This window comes from Microcaecilia unicolor, chromosome 1 (genome assembly GCF_901765095.1).
Source record: "Microcaecilia unicolor chromosome 1, aMicUni1.1, whole genome shotgun sequence".
In the NCBI taxonomy this organism is placed as follows: Eukaryota; Metazoa; Chordata; class Amphibia; order Gymnophiona; family Siphonopidae; genus Microcaecilia; species Microcaecilia unicolor.
The window spans coordinates 305,569,817-305,590,344 of record NC_044031.1 but is presented as its reverse complement, the minus strand read 5'-3'; the positions used below and the strand labels follow the sequence as shown (position 1 = coordinate 305,590,344).

At 44.8% G+C, this 20,528-nt stretch overlaps 1 protein-coding gene across 1 annotated transcript in view; it reads left to right on the top strand.

Annotated features, from left to right (window-relative positions):
- CSDC2 (cold shock domain containing C2) overlaps positions 1–20,528 on the top strand; it is a 161,534-nt gene that overhangs the window by 121,765 nt on the left and 19,241 nt on the right. The window contains exons 2-3 of the mRNA XM_030207804.1: positions 13,113–13,362; positions 15,579–15,701. Coding sequence (XP_030063664.1) covers positions 13,184–13,362; positions 15,579–15,701 — 302 coding nt within the window. The 5' untranslated portion in view covers positions 13,113–13,183. The remainder of the gene's footprint in view (positions 1–13,112; positions 13,363–15,578; positions 15,702–20,528) is intronic.

The window sequence follows — 20,528 nt, the reverse complement described above, 5'->3', positions numbered from 1 at the left end:
CACGGGGACTAGGAAAGATTCCAGCAGATAACGTAGAGATCTTAGATAGCCCTGTGACAGTAAAAGAATTACAACAAGCCATAAGTGCTTTGAAACTGCACTCGGCGCCGGGACCTGATGGCCTGTCGGGAGAGTTCTATAAAATACTAAAAATGCAGATAGTGGGCCCCCTGACTGAACACCTAAACACGGTGGTGGAGGTTGGCCACTTTCCGCAACATACTAATTTGGCAACAATTAGTTTAATACCCAAACAGGGTAGAGACCCATTACAACCAGGCTCCTATAGACCCATCTCCCTTATAAACGTGGAAGTCAAGATACTATCTCGTATATTGGCGGACAGACTGGCACCTCTGATACCAAACCTTATTGGGGAGGAACAAGTGGGGTTCGTCCGAGGGCGACAGTCAGTACAAAATGTACGGAAACTTATTATGGCCATGCTTTCAGAAGATGACATTAATATTGGCAGGATGATTGTGAGCTTGGACGCAGAACGCGCATTTGACCAAGTAGACTGGGAGTTCATGTTTGAAACGCTGGGACAAGTGGGCCTGGAGGGATGGACCCTGCAAGCCATACAAGCGCTATATAACCAGCCACGGGCTAAGGTCCGAGTAAATGGGGTCCTGACAGAAGATTTTGGGATAAACAAAGGTACTCGGCAGGGATGCCCCCTTTCCCCACTACTTTTCCTATTAACCCTAGAACCTATGTTGATTGAGATACGGGCAAATAAAGACATTAGAGGTATCCAAGTTCATGGGACAGAGTTAAAAGTACTTGCATATGCAGATGACGTACTACTGCTGCTGAGCAACCCTCAGGCTTCACTAGACAATCTCCTACAGGTTATTGACACATATAGTGAGTTATCCGGATACACACTGAACCAGACAAAGTCTTTGGCCCTGCCACTGGAAGAGACGGTTAAGAGTTCGTGGAGGGGGCAGCCCCAGATTCCTTGGGGGACCCAACACCTTTGTTACCTGGGAGTTACTATACCAATAGAAATGAAAACCCTATATGATAAGAATGTCCGACCCCTACTAGACACCACTAGAAGATTATTACAGCTTTGGAGCTCGTGTCCACTATCATTAATGGGTAGGGTGGGGTTGGTAAACATGATAATAATTCCAAAATGGTTGTACAAGTTTCAGGTGTTACCAATCCACCTGAGAAGGAGAGAGGAGAAAGAATTACACAGGCTAATACAAAAATTCCTGTGGAATCAGAAAAGGCCTAGGCTCCCCATACATATCATACAAAAACCGAAACTACAGGGGGGAATGGGGTTATTAAATATACGTCAACTAGTCACGGCTTGCTCCATGAGGCATATTAGGGATTGGCTGACAGGTCACCATCACTTTTCAGCAACCCAATTAGAGATGAAAATGTCCCCAACTGCACACCTGGGATGGGTACTACATGCATCAGGTCGAGCGCTCCCTGGGGGGCTGGGGAAGAATCCACTAGTGACAACAGCGAGAGCAGCATGGAAGTGGCTGTGTAAAAGATACTATTTTGACTGGAGGGTGACCCCTTTCCTGCCTTTGTTTCACAACCCTGACTTTCCAGAGGGCACCTCCTCGCGGACCTTCAGTAACTGGAGGAAGCAAGGGATTCAATATGTTTATCAGTTGGTCTCCGAGGAAGGTGAGACCAAACCCTTTGCAGAACTACAAAAGGAGTTTAAACTAAAGGAGTCAGACCGCTTCGCATACCTTCAGGTTAGACACTATATTAGATCCCTGGGTTGGTCGAATCTAAGCGAAGATGTTCAAGATATCCTGAGCTCAGACCTGACCTTAGGGGCACAAGCAGTAGTGCCACTAAAATACCACCATAGATCATTGCAGGACTCGACGGAGAACATAGACTTTCGAACTAGTGCCCAAAGGTGGGCTGGAGATTTGTTGACGGAAGTAACAGAAGAAATATTGTACAATTTTATCATCTCGATTCAAAAATCCTCCATTTTTACCAGATATTGGGAAATGCAATATAAATTTGCCTTAAGACTATACATCTCCCCGGACAGGGCGAAGAGGGCCGGCTTTGGAGGAAATGGAGTCTGCCCATGGTGTGGACAATCTTTGGCTAAACTCGCCCACATGTTTTGGTACTGCCAACATATTTTGCAACTGTGGACGCAAATTTTGAGAGAGACCAAGAGATATTGGGGACGTACAGCACAGAGACACCCTTTGATGCTCTTTGGAGAATATAAATATGTCAAGCCAGCTCCACCGGGTTTCCTCGCTTTTCTACAGAGAGCGATGCTGATGGGAAAGAGAGTAATCCTGCAACACTGGCGCGATACTAGAGCCCCCACAATCAGATCCTGGAGAATACAAATGATTGAACTTTTGAAATTAGAGAGACGAAGTTATCAGGATCTGTCGACGGAGGAGGGCAAGAGGTTTCAGAGAATATGGGAGAACTTCTGGGACACGCTACAACCCTTGGCAAGAAGCAAGATTTTAAATTAGAGGGGCTGAGAAAGAGACTCTACCTGACCATTTGATAAGCAGCTTGTGTGGGGGGAAGGGAAGGGGGGGATGCACTATTGGGAGGGAGGGAGGGAGAGATTGTTGGGGGGGAGTAGGGAGGGGAATAAAGGGGAAAAATATTGGACTTCGGCAAAGTAATACTAGTTGCTTGTTGTATTCGGATTTCATAGATCACAAACCAAGATTGTATTCTGTCAAGCTTTGTATGTTAATAATAAAAAAGATTTAACCATAAATTGAAGCTCAACACAGAGAATACTCATTGCCTTCTACTCACATCACCTTACACCAAGTACAATCCTACCACCTTAACTGCACCTGGGCTTGACCTGCCAATCTCTGCGTCTCTGAAAATTCTAGGAGTAATACTTGACAGAAATCTCCTCTGGTAGAACACACTAATGCAGCCGTCAAAAAGGTATTCGTCTCTCTTTGGAAATTGAAACGTATAAAACCTTTTGTCCCTAGAGAAGTATTCTGCAATTTAGTGCACTCTCTTGTTCTGAGTCATCTTGATTACTGCAATGGTATCTATGCAGGGTGTATGGAACTACTTAAAAAATTAGACTGCCCAAAACACCGCTGCAAGATTGATCTATGGTAAATCGAAGTTTGTCAGCTCCAGACCATTTCTTGAAAAACTGCACTGGTTACCTGTTAAGGATCGTATAACATTTAAAATTTGTGCCCTGGTGCACAAAATCCTGTACGGCGAAGCTCCAGCTTACATGGATAATCTTATCTTACCACTAAGGAATTTGTGCAAATCTTCCCGATCCTACTTACATCTCCACTACCCCTCGTGTAGTGGCCTCAAGTATAAAACCAGCCACACATCTACCTTTCCCTACATCAGCGAACGTTTCTGGAATGGTTTGCCCAACTCAGTTAAAGCTACCTCCGAACAACAGGCTTTCAGTATATCATTGAAGACTGCTTTATTCAGGAAAGCTTACGCTGCAGCCCCGCACTGCCCTAGTGTTTTCTGACCTGTTACTGTTATGTGACCATATTGCATTCCTTACCACCTCTCTCTCTTCTCTCCCCACCGACTGCCTCGCCCTTAATGTGTCTGTTTGTTTATTACTAGATTGATGTGTCTTTCTATACTGCTGTTAGCCTTTTTGAACTAATGTAAGCCACATTGAGCCTGCCCATGGGCGGGAAAGTGTGGGATATAAATGCCATAAATAAATAAATAATTGTATGAACACAGCACACATTGCAGTAGGACTACAATCCAATAGATACAGTTACAAATATTGTCTTAAAGCAATATTTTTCATTTATAATTAACCCCTGGTGAGGATCCCCTCCACCCTGGCCAGCAACCCAAATTGTCTTGCAAGAATTTTAACTGTACAGCAACCACAATTTGTCACCTTTTAGCAGTGGCGTTCCGACCCTAGCCGACACCTGGGGCGGATTGGCGATGCGCCCCCCCCCGGGTGCTGCGCGACCTCCCCCCCCCTCCCCGGCGAAATGACACCCCCCCCCCGGGTGCACGCCGCTGGAGGGGGGGGGGTGCCGCGCAGCGCGCCTGTTGCCCTGTCTCCGAGAGAGTTCGCAATTCGCATGTGTTCACTGCTCCCTCTGAGTCTGCCCCGGAACAGGAAGTAAACTGTTCCGGGGCAGACTCAGAGGGAGAAGTGAACACATGCGAATTGCGAACTCTCTCGGACTGAGACAGGGCAACAGGCGCGCACCCGGGGTGGACCGCCCCCACCGCCCCCCCCCCCCCCCTTGGTATGCCACTGCCTTTTAGCTATTTAGGACTAAACTATGATTGTGCAGCAACAGATCCCAATACTGCTCCTAGAATCAGGGGTGTAGCCACAGGTGGGCCTGGTCCCACTGTAGGGGTATTTCCCTGTGATCTTACCTGAGCTGGTCATGGTTCATACAAGCCTATGCACAAACAAAATGGATGCTACCACCTCTGACCTGTGTCAGAAAGATCCAGCTTCAGCTTGTGGAAAATCACTGACAGGCTTGTTGAAGCCAAGGACATTCTGTGTTCCAACCACCCCCTTCTATCACCCTGAGAAGCTGAGAAGGGAGGCAGCCATTCTCCAAGGTCACAAAACAAAGAACTCTTCTTGCCCATGTACTGAACTGGACGAGACCATGATTGGTTCCGGCAGTCACCTGACCGAGAGTTACTAAGAAAGCTGAAACTGAAGAAAGTTAGTAAGTCGGAGACCCTCGGAAGGAAGGGTAACTGGTAAGAAGACCTGAGGAACCCAGCAAGGCTCGGAGTGAGCCAGAGACTGTTTTGATACCAACCTTGTGACCTGCATAACTGGTGTAATTACGTGTGGCAGAGAAGTTGGCTCTGAGATCCAACGGAGGGATGGAAACCTGCTTGCTGAGAGAGACCTGCTCTATATCTAAGACACAGACAGCTGGGACAGCGTCTGGGAAGATTCTGTTCCGTTTTTATCTGAAGCCGTCATAAGGACAGTGGTAAGATCACAGTGATTTACTTCCTAGTCTGGAATTAGTTATTGGTGTTATCTAAGCAAGGAAGAGTGGTTTATGTCATCTCGTGGTCAGAGAGAATAAGCTGCTAATTTGTATTTTGCATAAGAGGTGATAAGTTTTCATAAGGATTATTAGGATATCATTTGTACTGTTCTAATCATTTCTGTACTTAGTTTCAGGATAATCAGAGTAACATAGTAACATAGTAGATGACGGCAGAAAAAGACCTGCACAGTCCATCCAGTCTGCCTAACAAGATAACTCATATTTGCTACTTTTTGTGTATACCCTACTTTGATTTGTACCTGTGCTCTTCAGGGCACAGACCGTATAAGTCTGCCCAGCACTATAGTTAGACAATATATTTTGGTAGTGCTTTTATCAGCAAGAGATACTTTCATTGCACATAAGCTAATGCAGAGTGTTTCTCTATTTTTCTATCTGTAATAAAAAAATATATATCATTTGTGGCTTGGTTTCATTTTCTTCGTAATAGTTGGCACGGTGCCAGAACCAGGGTTCTATATAATTTCCCCTAGGCTGAGCCAGGAACCTTGGAATAAATAACCTTATTCTCCGATAAGAGTTGTTTATCATAACCTACACCACCCAGTTTGGGCTCAGGCCCACCCAGCAGTCCTGCACCTTTAACATAGCTAGTGTGGAGGGGAGCAGACTGGGCTTCCATAGTCCTGCATCTCCCTCCCTTAAGCGTCATTCTTGTGTGAACGAGATCCCCAGCAGTGGTAGTGGCGGTGATTCCTACACGCTGCCTGCTGGCGTTACTAAGCCGAAAGCCTCCTTTCTGCCACATCCCACCCCCTCTGTTGCAACCTCCTGTTTCTGACTAGATTAGTAGTAGAATATAAGAATAGTCATACTGGGGCATCTAGCCCAGTATCCCAGTATCTAGCAGAGGCCAATCCAGGTCACAGGCACCATAGTCCTGGAATAGACTTCCTGAGTTGGTGGGATGCAGCAGAAAGTTGGTGGGATGCAGCAGAAAGGAGGCTTCTGGCTTAGTGGCAGGTAGCGTATGAGAATCGCTGCTGCTGCTGCCGCTGCCGGGGACCTGTTCACGTAAGAGTGATGCTTAAGGGAAGGGTATGAAGGACCATGGGAACCCAGCATACTCCCCTTTACACTGCCAGAGACCCGATCATAGAAGGAAAGTTATGGGGTAGGGAAGGAGAGATGCTGTGGAGTGGGAGTGTGTGATAAAGGTAGAATTATTGGGGAGGGGATAATTGTTGGACATAAGGGTGGAGGGGAGGGTGAGAGGGATGCGAGAGGGAGAAATGTTGGGCATAGGGGTGGAGAGGATGGATAGAGGCTGCATGGAGAGTGAGAGGGAGAAATGTTGGACATAAGGGTGAGAGGGGAGGGAGAGATGCTGCATGGAGGGTGAGAGGGATGAGAGAGGAAGAATTGTTGGACATAAAGGTGGAGGGGAGGGATGATGGGTGAGAGGGATAAATGGACAAGAAGAAGAGGGGTGGGAGAGAGGCTGCATGGAGAGTGTGAGGGGTGAGATGCTGCATGGAGGGTGAGAGAGGAAGAATTGTTGGACATGGGGAAGGGAGGGAGAGAGAGGGAGAATTGTTGGACATAAGGGTGGAGAGGAGGGTGAGGGGTGAGAAAGGGAGAAATGTTAGACATGGGGGTGGAGAGGAAGGAGAGGTGGTACATGGAGAAGAGAGGCAGAAATGTTGGACAAGGTAGTGGACAGGAGGAAGGGAGAAAATGCTGCATGGGGGGAGGAATAGAAATTTGGGGTTCAAGGGAGAGAAACAGAGAGGTGATGGACAATAGGAGAGAGGTAGAGATTTTGGACATGGGGTAAATGGGAGGGAGAGGAGAGAAAGAGGGAGATTTTGGATCTAGGAGAAGAAGGGAGTGATGGAGAGATGCAGTATAGTGGGAGTGAGAGAAGAGATAGGGAGAAACACTGCAGAAATGAGGGAGCAAGCAGAAGGAAAGAGAGAAAGGAACAGGAAGATGTCGGCTATGAGAGTGGAGATAGGGAGAAAGAAGGAGCAGTTGCTGGGCTAGAAGGGTGCAGAGGAAGGTGGAATCATGTGAGAGAGGCCAGAAAGGGGTGGCAAAGAAATCAGAGGATAGTGATCACAGAGAGTAGAAATATGGTAATGGAGATTAGAAGAAAGAGAATGGAGGGCTGAGGAAGGTTTGAGATGGGTAATGGGAGAGCTACTGGGTGAGAGAAGATGAAAATTTGATAGATGGCTAAAAAGTAAAAAGGAGGAGAAGGTTGATAGAGGATGAAATTTGAGTTGGCAGAGAGCAGAAAAAAGAGAGGAAAGAGCTAGAAAGGAACAATTAATATGTCAGAGGCAGATGTAGTAAGGAAATAGGAGAGAGGAGAAAAGACAAATGGACAGCAGTCACTTGAAGGAGAATTAGCAGACTGAAGACATGAAAGCAGAAAAGAGAAATCAGAACCAACATGATGAAAAAATAAAATGTCCAGACCACAAAGGTAGAAAAAAGAATTGTATTTTGAATGCTTTAAATGGAATATGTTAGAGTTGGGAAATGTGCATAGCAATACAAATGTCTTTGTATTGTGTTCAGTAGAAAAGAAAATGCATTTCTGTTTTTCTTTCTCCAGTGTTGTTCTACATGCTAAGTTTAACTTCTTGGGGTTCCCAGCTCAGTTTTTGTCTAAATATTTTAATTTCTAATTTGTGATCCCTTATGCTGTATTTGGTGAGGGTCTGGCAGTGTGTTGGTCAAGTCTCTACAGCACTGTAATCTGCAGTCTCTGATAAATGACCTGGTCACTGTTTTGTTGTCTTTTTTTTTTTTTTTTTAAAGTGCATTTTTATGTAAAGATAAAATGAGACATTAGATGCAAATGATCAAGACAAATTGGAGAGGTTTGCGCTATAGGAGATCCAGTAGTTCATTTTAGAGCCATATATGATGCCTTCATCTCCTTCCCTCATTCTTGGGGATTTTAACATTCACGCTGATGATCCCCCCTTTCTCTTATGCTTCTCAGTTTCTCGCTTTAACATCTTCTTTCAATCTTAGCTGTGCTCCATTAGCCCCACTCGCCAGAATGGCCACTATCTTGATCTTATCCTCTTCTCAAACTGCTCACTCTTCAGCTTCTGTGCCTCAGCTCTTCCCCTCTCTGACCATCATCTGATAACTTTCACACTTAAACACCCTCCTGAAGATTTAGGAATCTTCAGGCTATTGACCCTTCTACTCTGTCCTTCAGTGTTTCAACTCTCTTCTCTACCACTATGTTATCCAAGTCTGTCAACGAGGCTGTCTCTTCCTATAATACTATTCTCTCCTCTGCTCTGGATACTCTAGCTCCTCCCATTCCCCGTTCTGTAAAACGTACCAAACCCCAGCCTTGGCTGACCTCTAGAATCCGCTACCTACGTTCCTGTGCCCACTCTGCTGAACACCTTTGGCTGAAATCCCATGCCTATGCTGACTCAATACATTTCAAATTCTTGCTGACCTCCTTCCAGTTTGCTCTTTTACTTGCCAAACAGGATTATTACATCCAGTTGACAAATTCTCTTAGCTCAAACCCTCAACGTCTCTTTGCCACACTGAACTCTCTCCTCAAAGTGACTTCACCTCCAACTCCCTCTGGAGGAGTAGCCTAGTGGTTAGTGCAGCGAATTCTGATCCTGGGGAACTGAGTTTGATTCCCACTGCAGCTCCTTGTGACTCTGGGCAAGTCACTTAACCCTCCATTGCCCCAGGTACAAATAAGTACCTGTATATACTATGTAAACCGCTTTGAATGTAGTTACAAAAACCACAGAAAGGCGGTATACCATTCCCAATTCACTTTCTTCCGACTCTGAGTTCTTTCATGATAAGATTCACAAGATTAAACTTGAATTCTCAGCCAGGTCACCTCCACCTCTCCTTCCCTTAGTCCATTCTCACAACCCTCCAACCCCTGCCTCCTTTTCTTCCTTTTCTGAAATCACTGAAAAAAACTACACATCTTCTTTCCTCCTCAAAACTAACTACCTGTTCCTCCGATCTATTCCCACCCATCTAACACTATCTCTCCTACTGTCATCCCTTTTCTCTGTCATATCCTCAATCTTTCACTTTCCACTGTGACTGTTCCTGATGCCTTCAAACATGCTGTAGTCACACCACTCAAAAAAAACCCTTCATTGGACCCTACCTGTCCTTCCAACTATCGCCCCATCTCCCTCCTCCCTTTGCTATCCAAGATACTTGAACGTGCTGTTCACCGCAGTTGCCTTGACTTTCTTTCCTGTCAAGCTATTCTTGATTCACTTCAATCTGGCTTTCGCCCCCTTCATTCCACTGAAACAGCACTTGTCAAACGACCTATTCCCGGCCAGATCCAAAGGTCTCTATTCTATCCTCATCCTTCTCGATCTATCTGCTGCTTTTGACACTGTTGATTACAGCCTACTCCTTGATATGCTGTCCTCACTTGGATTTCAGGACTCTGTTCTTTCCTGGTTTTCTTATCTGTCCAGTCATACTTTTAGTGTATACTCTGGTGGATCCTCCTCCACTTCTATCCCACTGTCAGTTGATGTACCTCAGGGATTTGTCCTGGGCCCTCTTCTTTTTTCCAACTATAATTCTTCCCTTGGTACTCTGATTTCATCCCGTGGTTTTCAGTACCATCTTTATGCTGATGACTCCCAGATCTACCTCTCCACACCAGAAATCTCAGCAGGAATATAGGCCAAAGTATCAGCCTGCCTGTCTGACATTGCCGCCCAGATGTTTGAGCGCCATCTGAAACTAAACATGACCTAGACTGAGCTTCTTATCTTTCCCCCTAAACCAACCTCTCCTCGTCCCCCATTATCTATTTCTGTGGATAACACTCTCATCCTCCCTGTCTCATCAGCTCATAACCGTGGGGTCATCTTCGACTGCTCTCTCTCCTTCTCTGAACATATTCAGCAGACTGCTAAAACCTGTCGTTTCTTTCTCTATAATATCACCAAAATTCGCCCTTTCCTTTCTGACCACACTATCAAAACCCTCACCCACACTCTTATCACCTCTCGCTTAGACTATTGCAACTTGCTTCTCACAGGTCTCCTTAGCCATTTCTCTCCTCTTCAATTTGTTCAAAATTCTGCCGCACGACTAATATTTCGCCAGTGTTACTATGCTCATATTAGCCCTCTTCTCAAGTCACTTCACTGGCTTCCTATCCATTTCCGCATACAGTTCAAACTCCTCTTATTGACTTATAAGTGCATTCACTCTGCAGCTCCTCAGTACCTGTCCACTCTCATCTCTTCCTACAGTCCTCTCCGGGAACTCCGTTCACTGGGTAAATCTTTCTGATTTGCACCCTTCTCCTCCACCGCTAACTCCAGACTCCGTTCCTTTTTTATCTTGCTGCACCATATGCCTAGAATAGACTTCCTGAGCTGGTCTGTCAAGCTCCATCTCTGGCCATTTTCAAATCTAGGCTAAAAGCCCACCTTTTTAATGCTGCTTTGAACTCCTAACCCTTACTCACTTGTTCAGTACCCTTATTTTATCATCCCCACATTAGTAATTCCCTTATCCTCTTATTTGTCCTGTTTATCTGTTCTAATTAGATTGTAAGCTCTGTCGAGCAGGGACGGTCTCTTCATGTTCAAGTGTACAGCGCTGCATACATCTAATAGCTCTATAAAAATGATTAGTAGTAGAATATAAGAATAGTCATACTGGGGCATCTAGCCCAGTATCCTGCTTCCAGCAGAGGCCAATCCAGGTCACAGGCACCATAGTCCTGGAATAGACTTCCTGAGTTGGTATGTCAAGCTTCATCTCTGTCCATCTTCAAATCTAGGCTGAAAGCCCACCTTTTTGAGGCTGCTTTAACTCCCAACTCCTATAGTTCAGTACCCATGTCTGTTTATCATTCCCACCTTAAGTATTTCCCTTATCCCTTATTTGTCCTGTTTGTCTGTCCTGATTAGATTGTAAGCTCTGTTGAGATGGGACTGTCTCTTCACATTCAAGTGTAAAGTGATGTGTATGTCTAGTAATGCTATAGAATGATTAGTAGTAGTAGTACGAGTACTTGGCAGAGTTACTTTGCTCCCAAACAGATGGGCAGCTGGGTTGGAAAGAATAAAACAGGTTTGGATAGGGTTACCATATGTTTTTACCCAGACATGTCCTCCTTTTTGAGGACATGGCCGGGCAACTGGGTGGTTTTTTCCAGCCTGCCCGTTTGTCCAGATTTGCGAGCAAAGGGGCAGGCTGGTGGTCAGGCGGGCTTAGTGGTGTCCTCTCCTCCCCTCACCTTACCTTACTGTGCTGCCCGGGTAGTCTAGTGACCTCTTCAGGGCAGGAAAGAGCCCCCTCTTTCCTGCCCAGAGCACCTGCAGACTGTTTCTTGCTGATTCCGGTCCTGGTGCCGATTCAAATTGTCCGCCGAGAGTTGAAGCGGCCTCGCGAGACTTCTGCAGAAGTCTAGCAAGGTCGCTCTCAGTGGCCATTTTGAATTGGCACCGATATGGGAGGGAGCAAGACAGTCTGCAGCCATTCCGGGCAGGAAAGAGGGGGGCTCTTTCCTGCCCTGAAGAGGTCACTAGACCACCAGGGCAGCACAGTAAGGTAAGGAGAGGGGAGGATAGGACACCCTTAGGGGGCGGGATGGGGGTGTGAAAGGGGTGGGGTGGTATGTGACAGTGGGCAGGGTGGGGTTGGTAGGGCAGGGTGTGGATTGGTGGGGGCAGGGCATGTGTCCTCTTTTTTGGGGGGCGGAGCAAATATGGTAACCCTAGGTTGGGAAAATAAAGAAATAACAACAGAACTGTTTTTTTTTTATTTTTTATGGGCTTATTAAAAGTCCAGTGCTGTACCAGATGAGAGCAAGTACCTGCACTCCAAACATAGAGGCCTGAATAGTTATCAGAGTGTCACAGGAAGGGCTGGTATTACAGGAAGAGAAGGTGATTCATGATGAGAGCTAGGATTATATGTCTGTCAACACTAATCCAGATGAAATATCTTCCTACTTGATTAAAATAGATACTTAGTCCAAATATTTGGTCGGTAAACTAGTTTTCTTTGATTGAACCAGCTGTAGCAGTGTGGACTCATTTTCATTCTGTGCTGCTGGGTTTATTGAGGTGTGTTATGCCTGTGTGATTTGCAAAAACAAACCAAGTATTGCCCTTTACATCCAAAATGAATAAATTTAATGAGCTAAATTACTACTACTACTATTTAGCATTTCTGTAGCGCTACAAGGCGTACGCAACGCTGTACAAACACAGAAGAAAGACAGTCCCTGCTCAAAGAGCTTACAATCGAATAGACAAAAAAAAAAAAGTAATCAAATCAATGTGAACGGGAAGGAAGAGAGGAGGGTAGGTGGAGGCGAGTGGTTACGAGTCAAAAGCAATGTTAAAGAGGTGGGCTTTCAGTCTAGATTTAAAGGTGGCCAAGGATGGGGCAAGACGTAGGGGCTCAGGAAGTTTATTCCAGGCGTAGGGTGCAGCGAGACAGAAGGCGCGAAGTCTGGAGTTGGCAGTAGTGGAGAAGGGAACAGATAAGAAGGATTTATCCATGGAATGGAGTGCACGGGAAGGGGTGTAGGGAAGGACGAGTGTGGAGAGATACTGGGGAGCAGCAGAGTGAGTACATTTATAGGTTAGTAGAAAAAGTTTGAACAGGATGCAAAAACGGATAGGGAGCCAGTGAAGGGACTTGAGGAGCAGTCAATATTCAGAGGGTGTGTCCAGCTAATGTTTTGAGTTAGTAGGACAGAACCTGAGATTTGAATATTTGTTTGAATTACATCCCCTCCCCTTATTCAGTGGCTTAGCTGGGTAGGCTAAATTTGGACAAATAAAGACGTGGGTTTTCAGGCATCCTCAGGGTGGCACCATTCTTTATCTGGTCAGCACTGGAAGGATGAAGTAAAAAAAAAAAAAAGTTGGTCCACATGCGAAAAGCTGGCCTAAAGTTACCTAGATAATTTTACCGCTTGCCTATGTTCCGCTTCCTGACCCTATATTTCTCTGTTAGTAATATTAGCCCTCCATGTCATCTCTGAAGGTGTTTTTTTCTTAATGGTCCAAAACTCTTCTTTTTCTCTAGATTACAGCAAGAGGCTGAAGCATCCTGGCCTCCCCTTGTCTTGGGAGACGGAATTGATCTCAGCGGGTGCGATGTCTTCTGATCCCACCACCCCACCGCCCACAGAGCAACCCCTGCAGTCCCCGAGGTCGCCCATCTCTCCTTCCTTCCCCTTCCACAGGGAGGGCAGCCGGCTCTGGGAGAGGAGTCACCACCTGCTCGGAGACCTCCCAAGTCCCCTCCCCACAAAGAGAACCAGGACCTATTCTGCGTACGTGGCTGTTGAATACTTCAAGGGTAGGGGAATTGGGGAGGGGGAGAGAGAGTTAGAGATGAATTGGGCAGAGGGTGCTGGGATATATATTATTCAGGCAGTGTATGGGGAAATAGATAGATATACAAAGAAGTATTAAGAGATGTGGGAATTGTCAGGCACGTTGGATACCCAGGCTGTTCTGCTCTGCTGGGCATCGTTACATAATTGCATCGGATGCCTTAGACAAAATAGCTCCCCCAATTTTTTTTTAAAAATATATAAGAGCATGAAAAAGAGTTCAGTATAGGCTGTACCTACAGCCGAGCGTGTCTTTCAGTGAGTCTAACTGCCATAGCAGCTCACTTTTAAGCTCTATACATCATGTAATACTCTCTAAACTCAAGCCCGCAGTGTTTTTTCAGTGAATGAAAATTAAATTTTGTGATATCCCATAACTATCTGTAATAAACCCATCTTTTAAAATAATAATGCTTTTTGCTCAAATGCATCCGTGTACAAACTTTGCCCCCGGGGGATTAATCTCCCTCCCAGAGGTTTTAATTCGATCTCTCGTCAAAGTTCACAAATAATAGATACGACACTAAGCACCGGAAAATGTAGAAAAGGAAAGAAGCAAAACTTAACTTTCCAATTCGGTTGCAATTTTACTGTCCGTTCCTCCACGTCCTACAGAAATTGCTGTTTCAAGTCCTTCCTCAAGGACGCCAGTGCCGCTTTCAGTCAGGTCTTTCAGCTAAAGATTTAAGTTTTGCTTCTGTGTGTGTGTGTGTGTGTGGTTTTTTTTTTTGTAGTATACTATTGTGTTTGGTAATAGCAGACACTGTTTAGTATGCACTATTACAAAATTAAATGATCCAAAAATTCCCATCACTAATGGCAGGCGCTTTCAGAGCTGTGTGCTGGACATTTTCAGGAACACAGCTAGCGATCAGCTGACTGTTACAGACTCGTACATTCTACAGACACTGTGTTGGCCTGATGGCTTGGTGGCAGTGTGGCACAGTTGTGGTTCAATTGATTTTTGAGCTTGGCTTTTGCCATTTGGGCTAACTGGAGTGAAAGAAACTGCAGAGTCGGCTGTCATAGTCCCAAGGTCAGCATCCCAGCCATTGCTTTTCAGCAAAACATACTGGCAGTGTTCTATGTACATCTGCACAGGGTTCCGAAGCTTTAAGTCAGGAAAGGGAAAGGGGAGAAGGGATTTTAGAGTTAGCTCATACCTTTTTCATTTGTTAACTCAAGGTGAGATATGTTTAGGAACAGTAGGTATTTTCCTGTCCCTGGAGAATTTAAAGGGTTAAGTGACTTGCCCAAGATCACACGCTAAATCTGTTAGTGCACCTTAGTAAAATGACCCTTTGGTTTGTGAATGTGCTTTTGTAAATTTAGTGCATACAAAATTGATTTCATGGACATTAACCTAAGAAACTGTATTTATAAAGATGATTTGTGTGTGCTAAAAAGTTTTGTTAGTGTGTGAGAGGACCTGAAAAAAAGTCCAAGAATCGGGAGAGGAGGCTGAATGAAGCAAAAATGAACCAAATATTTTTTCCCTGTGCATCTCCCCATCTCTCGAATACCCCTATGTACAGGGAAAGCTGGCTTTGTTTTGGCCTGCAAGATTTTAAGAATGGTGTTAACTGCGGTGCAGTCGGGTTATGGCTGAAAATGTGTTTTTTATTTATGTATGACATTTATACCACACAATTTTGAGTTCAATGTGGCTAACAAGCTAAAAAGAACATGAAACAAAATACATAAACCCACACTTATCAATTAGGAAAGAATCGTAAATATATAAAGAATTCAATAATAAAGCATAATGGAGAGAAAGGAAGGGGGGAAGATTAGGCACCAGGGCCAATTGACAGAAAGTTTTTGAAAAGGAAAGATTTTAAAAACTTATGAAAAAGTAGCTGAAATATATAGATTTATAAACTACTTTCTTACAGGTAGGAAAATGAAGACGCAGGTAGTCTCTTGCACCAAAGACTGAATTGTGAGAAGGCAAAGTAACAAGGGCAACACCATATAGAATCTGAAATATGAGAGCACAGAGCTGCTTAAGTCAGGTGTTCTGGTTGGTTTTGAAAATTGGCTCCAGAGTGTCTAGCAGTGAACCCTCAGCAAAGGGCTGTGTCCTCTGGAATTATGTGAGCCAACATGACTAGTCGTAGGAAACTTTACTGCTTCTCTTACTCTCTTTTCAGAACTGCCCGTGCGTCTGCTGGCCCCCTCTACAAGGGCATCTGCAAGCAGTTCTCGCGCTCGCAAGGCCATGGGTTTATCACACCGGAGAAAGGCAGCGAGGACATATTCGTACACATTTCTGAGTAAGTCCCCTTGAACTCCCTTGGTGCTGGATATCTGGTTCAGGCAGCAGTGTGGAGTGGGTCACATGGGCTGTGGCCCCACCAATATTTTGCCCAACACTGTATCAGCAACTGTAGAGCATGGGGGTGGGGCTGAAGATTGGTTTGCTTGCCTCTCCATCCAAAAAGGTGTTCTGCTACCTCTGGTATCTGGGGTTGGTGGTGGGCTCCTCCAATCAGGAAAAAACATTGAAATGGGGTGGGAAAACTCCACTATTGAAACATCAGATTCTGGCATTGGCAAAATTTGTGCCCCATCACACTTTCACTTCCTGCTGCTGACTTTCATGGAAATTCTCATCACAGGTGACGTTATTGGTGGCCAGAAGCTGGGGAGACAGGGATCACATGCTGCAGTACTGTTGTACATGTTGGGTTGGTGTTTTTGATGCTGGGCCCAGAGCAGAACCTTGGAGGGGGACCCCAAAGCCCACCAGCAGGCTGCATCTCCTTCAGCTTTAAGCAGTCTTAAGAGCCCCCGCAGCATGGGGGTCCAGGGCAATTGCTCTGCTTGCACCCCTATAACGCCAGCCTTGGATACCTGAAAACACAGAAGACATGGGAGAACCCAGGGATATAATAGACACCTCAGTATGAGCCCTTCCTGGGGAAGTTACAATTCTGCTGCTGCAGCTCCTCTTTATGGTTCCTGCAGTGCTATTAGAGATCTCCAGTTCTGTACAGTAATAGATCATGGGGAAGGGGGCACCTTACAGGGATTCCTCACAGGGTTTCAAAGCATTTTTATACAAGGTTTTAAGTGACAGACCAAAAAGACTGCAGTGCATAAAGTTTAGAGACCACACAGCTTCCTTCTTCAGACATCATTGTCACAGATTTTAAGTTTCACAGTCTCTGATTTTTCTGTTCCAATAAAAAGGTCACCCAGGAAAGAGCTGATCACTAATCAGGCAACAGAGTTTCTTTCTCAAGTATCAAGTTGTTTTCATTTATCAAATTACACACCATGTTCCTTGTTGGTGACAAATCAAATTAGTGAACAACAGAAAAAAACAAATCAAATGGAACCGCAATTAAAAAAAAAAAAAAAAAAAAAAAAAAAAAAGCTCACAACTGACAGTGATTTATAAAAAAAAACAAAAAACTGACGCTTCCCTGACACTGTCTTCAAAGGGACAAAGTCTGTGTCAGATTGTCTGTTGGCTTTGGATCAGGTATGTTGTAAGATAACGTGCCTTGTGTAAGTCTTCACATGCAACTTGCTGCTGTCTGAAAAGTATTTAAGGAGTAAGGATCAATATTCAAAGTGATTTAACAGGCCAGAAATGGCTGCTGGCTGGCTAAATCACTTATGTGGGGTTATCAGCTGATATTCAGTGGCACTTAACCAGTTAGTGCTGCTGAATATCCCCACGGCAGTGGCATATTTAAACTAGGTGTAGCATTAAGCATGATGTAAATAGGAACAACAAACATAGTTTGAAATGTCTATATGCGAATGTCAGGAGCCTAAGAAATAAGATGGGAGAGTTAGAATATATTGCACTAAATGAAAAATTAGATATAATACGCATTGCTGAGACCTGGTGGAAGGAGGATAACCAGTGGGACACTGTCATACCAGGGTACAAATTATATCGTAGTGATAGGGTGGATCGAATTGGTGGAGGGGGTAGTATTGTATATTAAGGAGAGCCTTGAATCAAATAGATTGAAAATTCTGCAGGAAACAAAGCACTTCTTGGAATCATGGATTGAAATTCCTTGTGTAAAGGGGAAAAGGATAGTGATAGGAGTGTACTACCGTCCACCTGGCCAGGATGAACAGACGGATGCAGAAATGTTAAAGGAAATTAGGGATGCAAACAAACTAGGCAGCACAATAATAATGGGTGATTTTGATTACCCCGATATTCACTGGGTAAATGTAACATCGGGGCAAGCGAGGGAGGTAAACTTCCTTGATGAAATCAAGAACAGCTTTATGGAGCAGCTGGTACAGGAGTCGACGAGAGAAGGAAAAATTCTAGACCTAGTCCTTAGTGGAGTGCATGATCTGGTGCGGGAGGTAATGGTGCTGGGGCCGCTTGATAACAGTGATCATAATATGATCAGATTTGATATTAGCCTTGAAGTAAGTATACATAGGAAATAAAATACGTCAGACTCCGAACTGGATTCAACGAATCAGCAGCGTTACTTACAGCATAGCCACGGAGGAGTCGGAGGAAGACAAAATATGAAGACTGCGGGTTGGACCTCGGCTGGCGGGGGGTTGGGGCCCCCCGCCAGCAAAGGTAAGCAGCGGGGGAGGGTTGACGGCAAGGGGGGGGGTGGAGAGTGGCGGGGGGGGGGGAGGCAAAAATGTGCCCCCCCCTCTCTGGCTCTGGCCCCCCCTACCGCCGGATTCCAGATACGCCCCTGGTCTTCACCGAGGAAGATTTGGGTGGGATACTGGTGCCGGAAATGGTATTTGAAGCTGACGAGTCGGAGAAACTTAATGAATTCTCTGTAAACCTGGAGGATGTAATGGGGCAGCTCTACAAAATGAAGAGTAGCAAATCTCCTGGACTGGATGGTAATCATCCCAGAGTACTGATAGAACTGAAAAATGAACTTGCGGAGCTATTGTTAGTAATATGTAATTTATCCTTAAAATCAAGCATGGTACCAGAAGATTGGAGGGTGTCCAATATAACGCCAATTTTTAAAAAAGGTTCCAGAGGAGATCCGGGAAATTATAGACCAGCGAGTCTGATGTTAGTGTCGGGCAAAATGGTAGAGACTATTAAGAACAAAATTACAGAGCATATTCAAAAGCATGGATTAATGAGACAAAGTCAACATGCTTTTAGTAAAGGGAAATCTTGCCCCACCAATCTACTACATTTCTTTGAAGGGGTGAACAAACATGTGGATAAAGGTGAGCCAGTTGATATTGTGTATCTGGATTTTCAAAAGGCGTTTGACAAGGTACCTCATGAAAGGCTACAGAGGAAATTGGAGGGTCATGGGATAGGAGGAAATGTCCTATTGTGGATTAAAAACTGGTTGAAGGATAGGAAACAGAGTGGGGTTAAACGTGCAGTATTCACAATGGAGAAGGGTAGTTAGTGGGGTTCCTCAGGGGTCTGTGCTAGGACCGCTGCTTTTTAATATATTTATAAATGATTTAGAGATTGGAGTAACTAGCGAGGTAATTAAATTTGCTGATGAGACAAAGTTATTCAAAGTCGTTAAATCGCGGGAGGATTGTGAAAAATTACAGAAGGACCATACGAGACTGGGAGACTGGGCGGCTAAATGGCAGATGACGTTTAATGTGAGCAAGTGCAAGGTGATGCATGTGGGGAAAAAAGAACCCGAATTATAGGTACGTCATGCAAGGTTCCACGTTAGGAGTTACAGACCAAGAAAGGGATCTGGGTGTCGTCGTCGATAATACACTGAAATCTTGTGCTCAGTGTGCTGCTGCGACTAGGAAAGGGAATAGAATGTTGGGTATTATTAGGAAAGGTATGAAAAACAGGTGTGAGGATGTTATAATGCAGTTGGATCGCTCCATGGTGCGACTGCACCTTGAGTATTGTGTTCAATTCTGGTCACCACATCTCAAGAAAGATATAGTAGAATTGGAAAAGGTGCAGCGAAGGGCGACTAAAATGATAGCGGGGATGGGACGACTTCCCTATGAAGAAAGGCTAAAGAGGCTAGGGCTTTTCAGCTTGGAGAAGAGGCGGCTGAGGGGAGACATGATAGAGGTATATAAAATAATGAGTGGAGTGGAACAGGTGGATATGAAGCATCTGTTCACGCTTTCCAAAAATACTAGGACTAGGGGGCATGCGATGAAACTACAGTGTAGTAAATTTAAAACAAATCGGAGAAAACTTTTCTTCACCCAACGCGTAATTAAACTCTGGAATTCGTTGCCAGAGAATGTGGTGAAGGCGGTTAGCTTGGCAGAGTTTAAAAAGGGGTTAGATGGTTTCCTAAAGGACAAGTCCATAAACAACTACTAAATGGACTTTGGAAAAATCCACAATTCCAGGAATAACATGTATAAAATGTTTGTACGTTTGGGAAGCTTGCCAGGTGCCCTTGGCCTGGATTGGCCGCTGTTGTGGACAGGATGCTAGGCTCGATGGACCCTTGGTCTTTTCTCAGTGTGGCATTTCTTATGTACTGGATGTATAGCAGAGGTTAGAGGGAACACTGCTCCCCCTGTACAAGCACCACTTCTAACAACAAAAAAAACCAAAAACCGTAGGGGCACTTTTGAATACAGCAGGGAAGGACTCCTTCTCTGTCTACCAGCTGCCTCCCCCAGTACCTCTGTTACTGATGGTTATTATGCATTCTGTAATACACTTCAGGGAATTATGTACCAAAAAAAATCAAAATAATGCATGGCAAAACAATTCAGCTTGTTAAACAGAAAAGTATTTGCAGTACTGTGTTCTGGAAATATACGCGGGTACTTTAATACTTGTCTGTCTGTCAGCCCTAGCTCGCCCATCCAGCATATTCCCATTGGCCATGTGAACCTCTTTCCTTAGGTCAGGACAGTCTGGTACATGGTCCTGATCTTAGGAAAGATTTGGCCGCAAGTAGAAAAAGATATTGTTAGTCCAATAAAAAGTTATCGCTCTGGGCCTCTTTTACAAAGCTGGACTATCGATTCCCACAGGAATTAAACGGGCTTCCTCTCATTTGCCGTGCAGGAATCACTAGCGTGGCTTTGTTAAAGAGGCCCTTTATTTAGTATTTGTAAAAATGTTTGATTTATTTTTTTAGATTAACACAACTACCACACTACTGTATCCT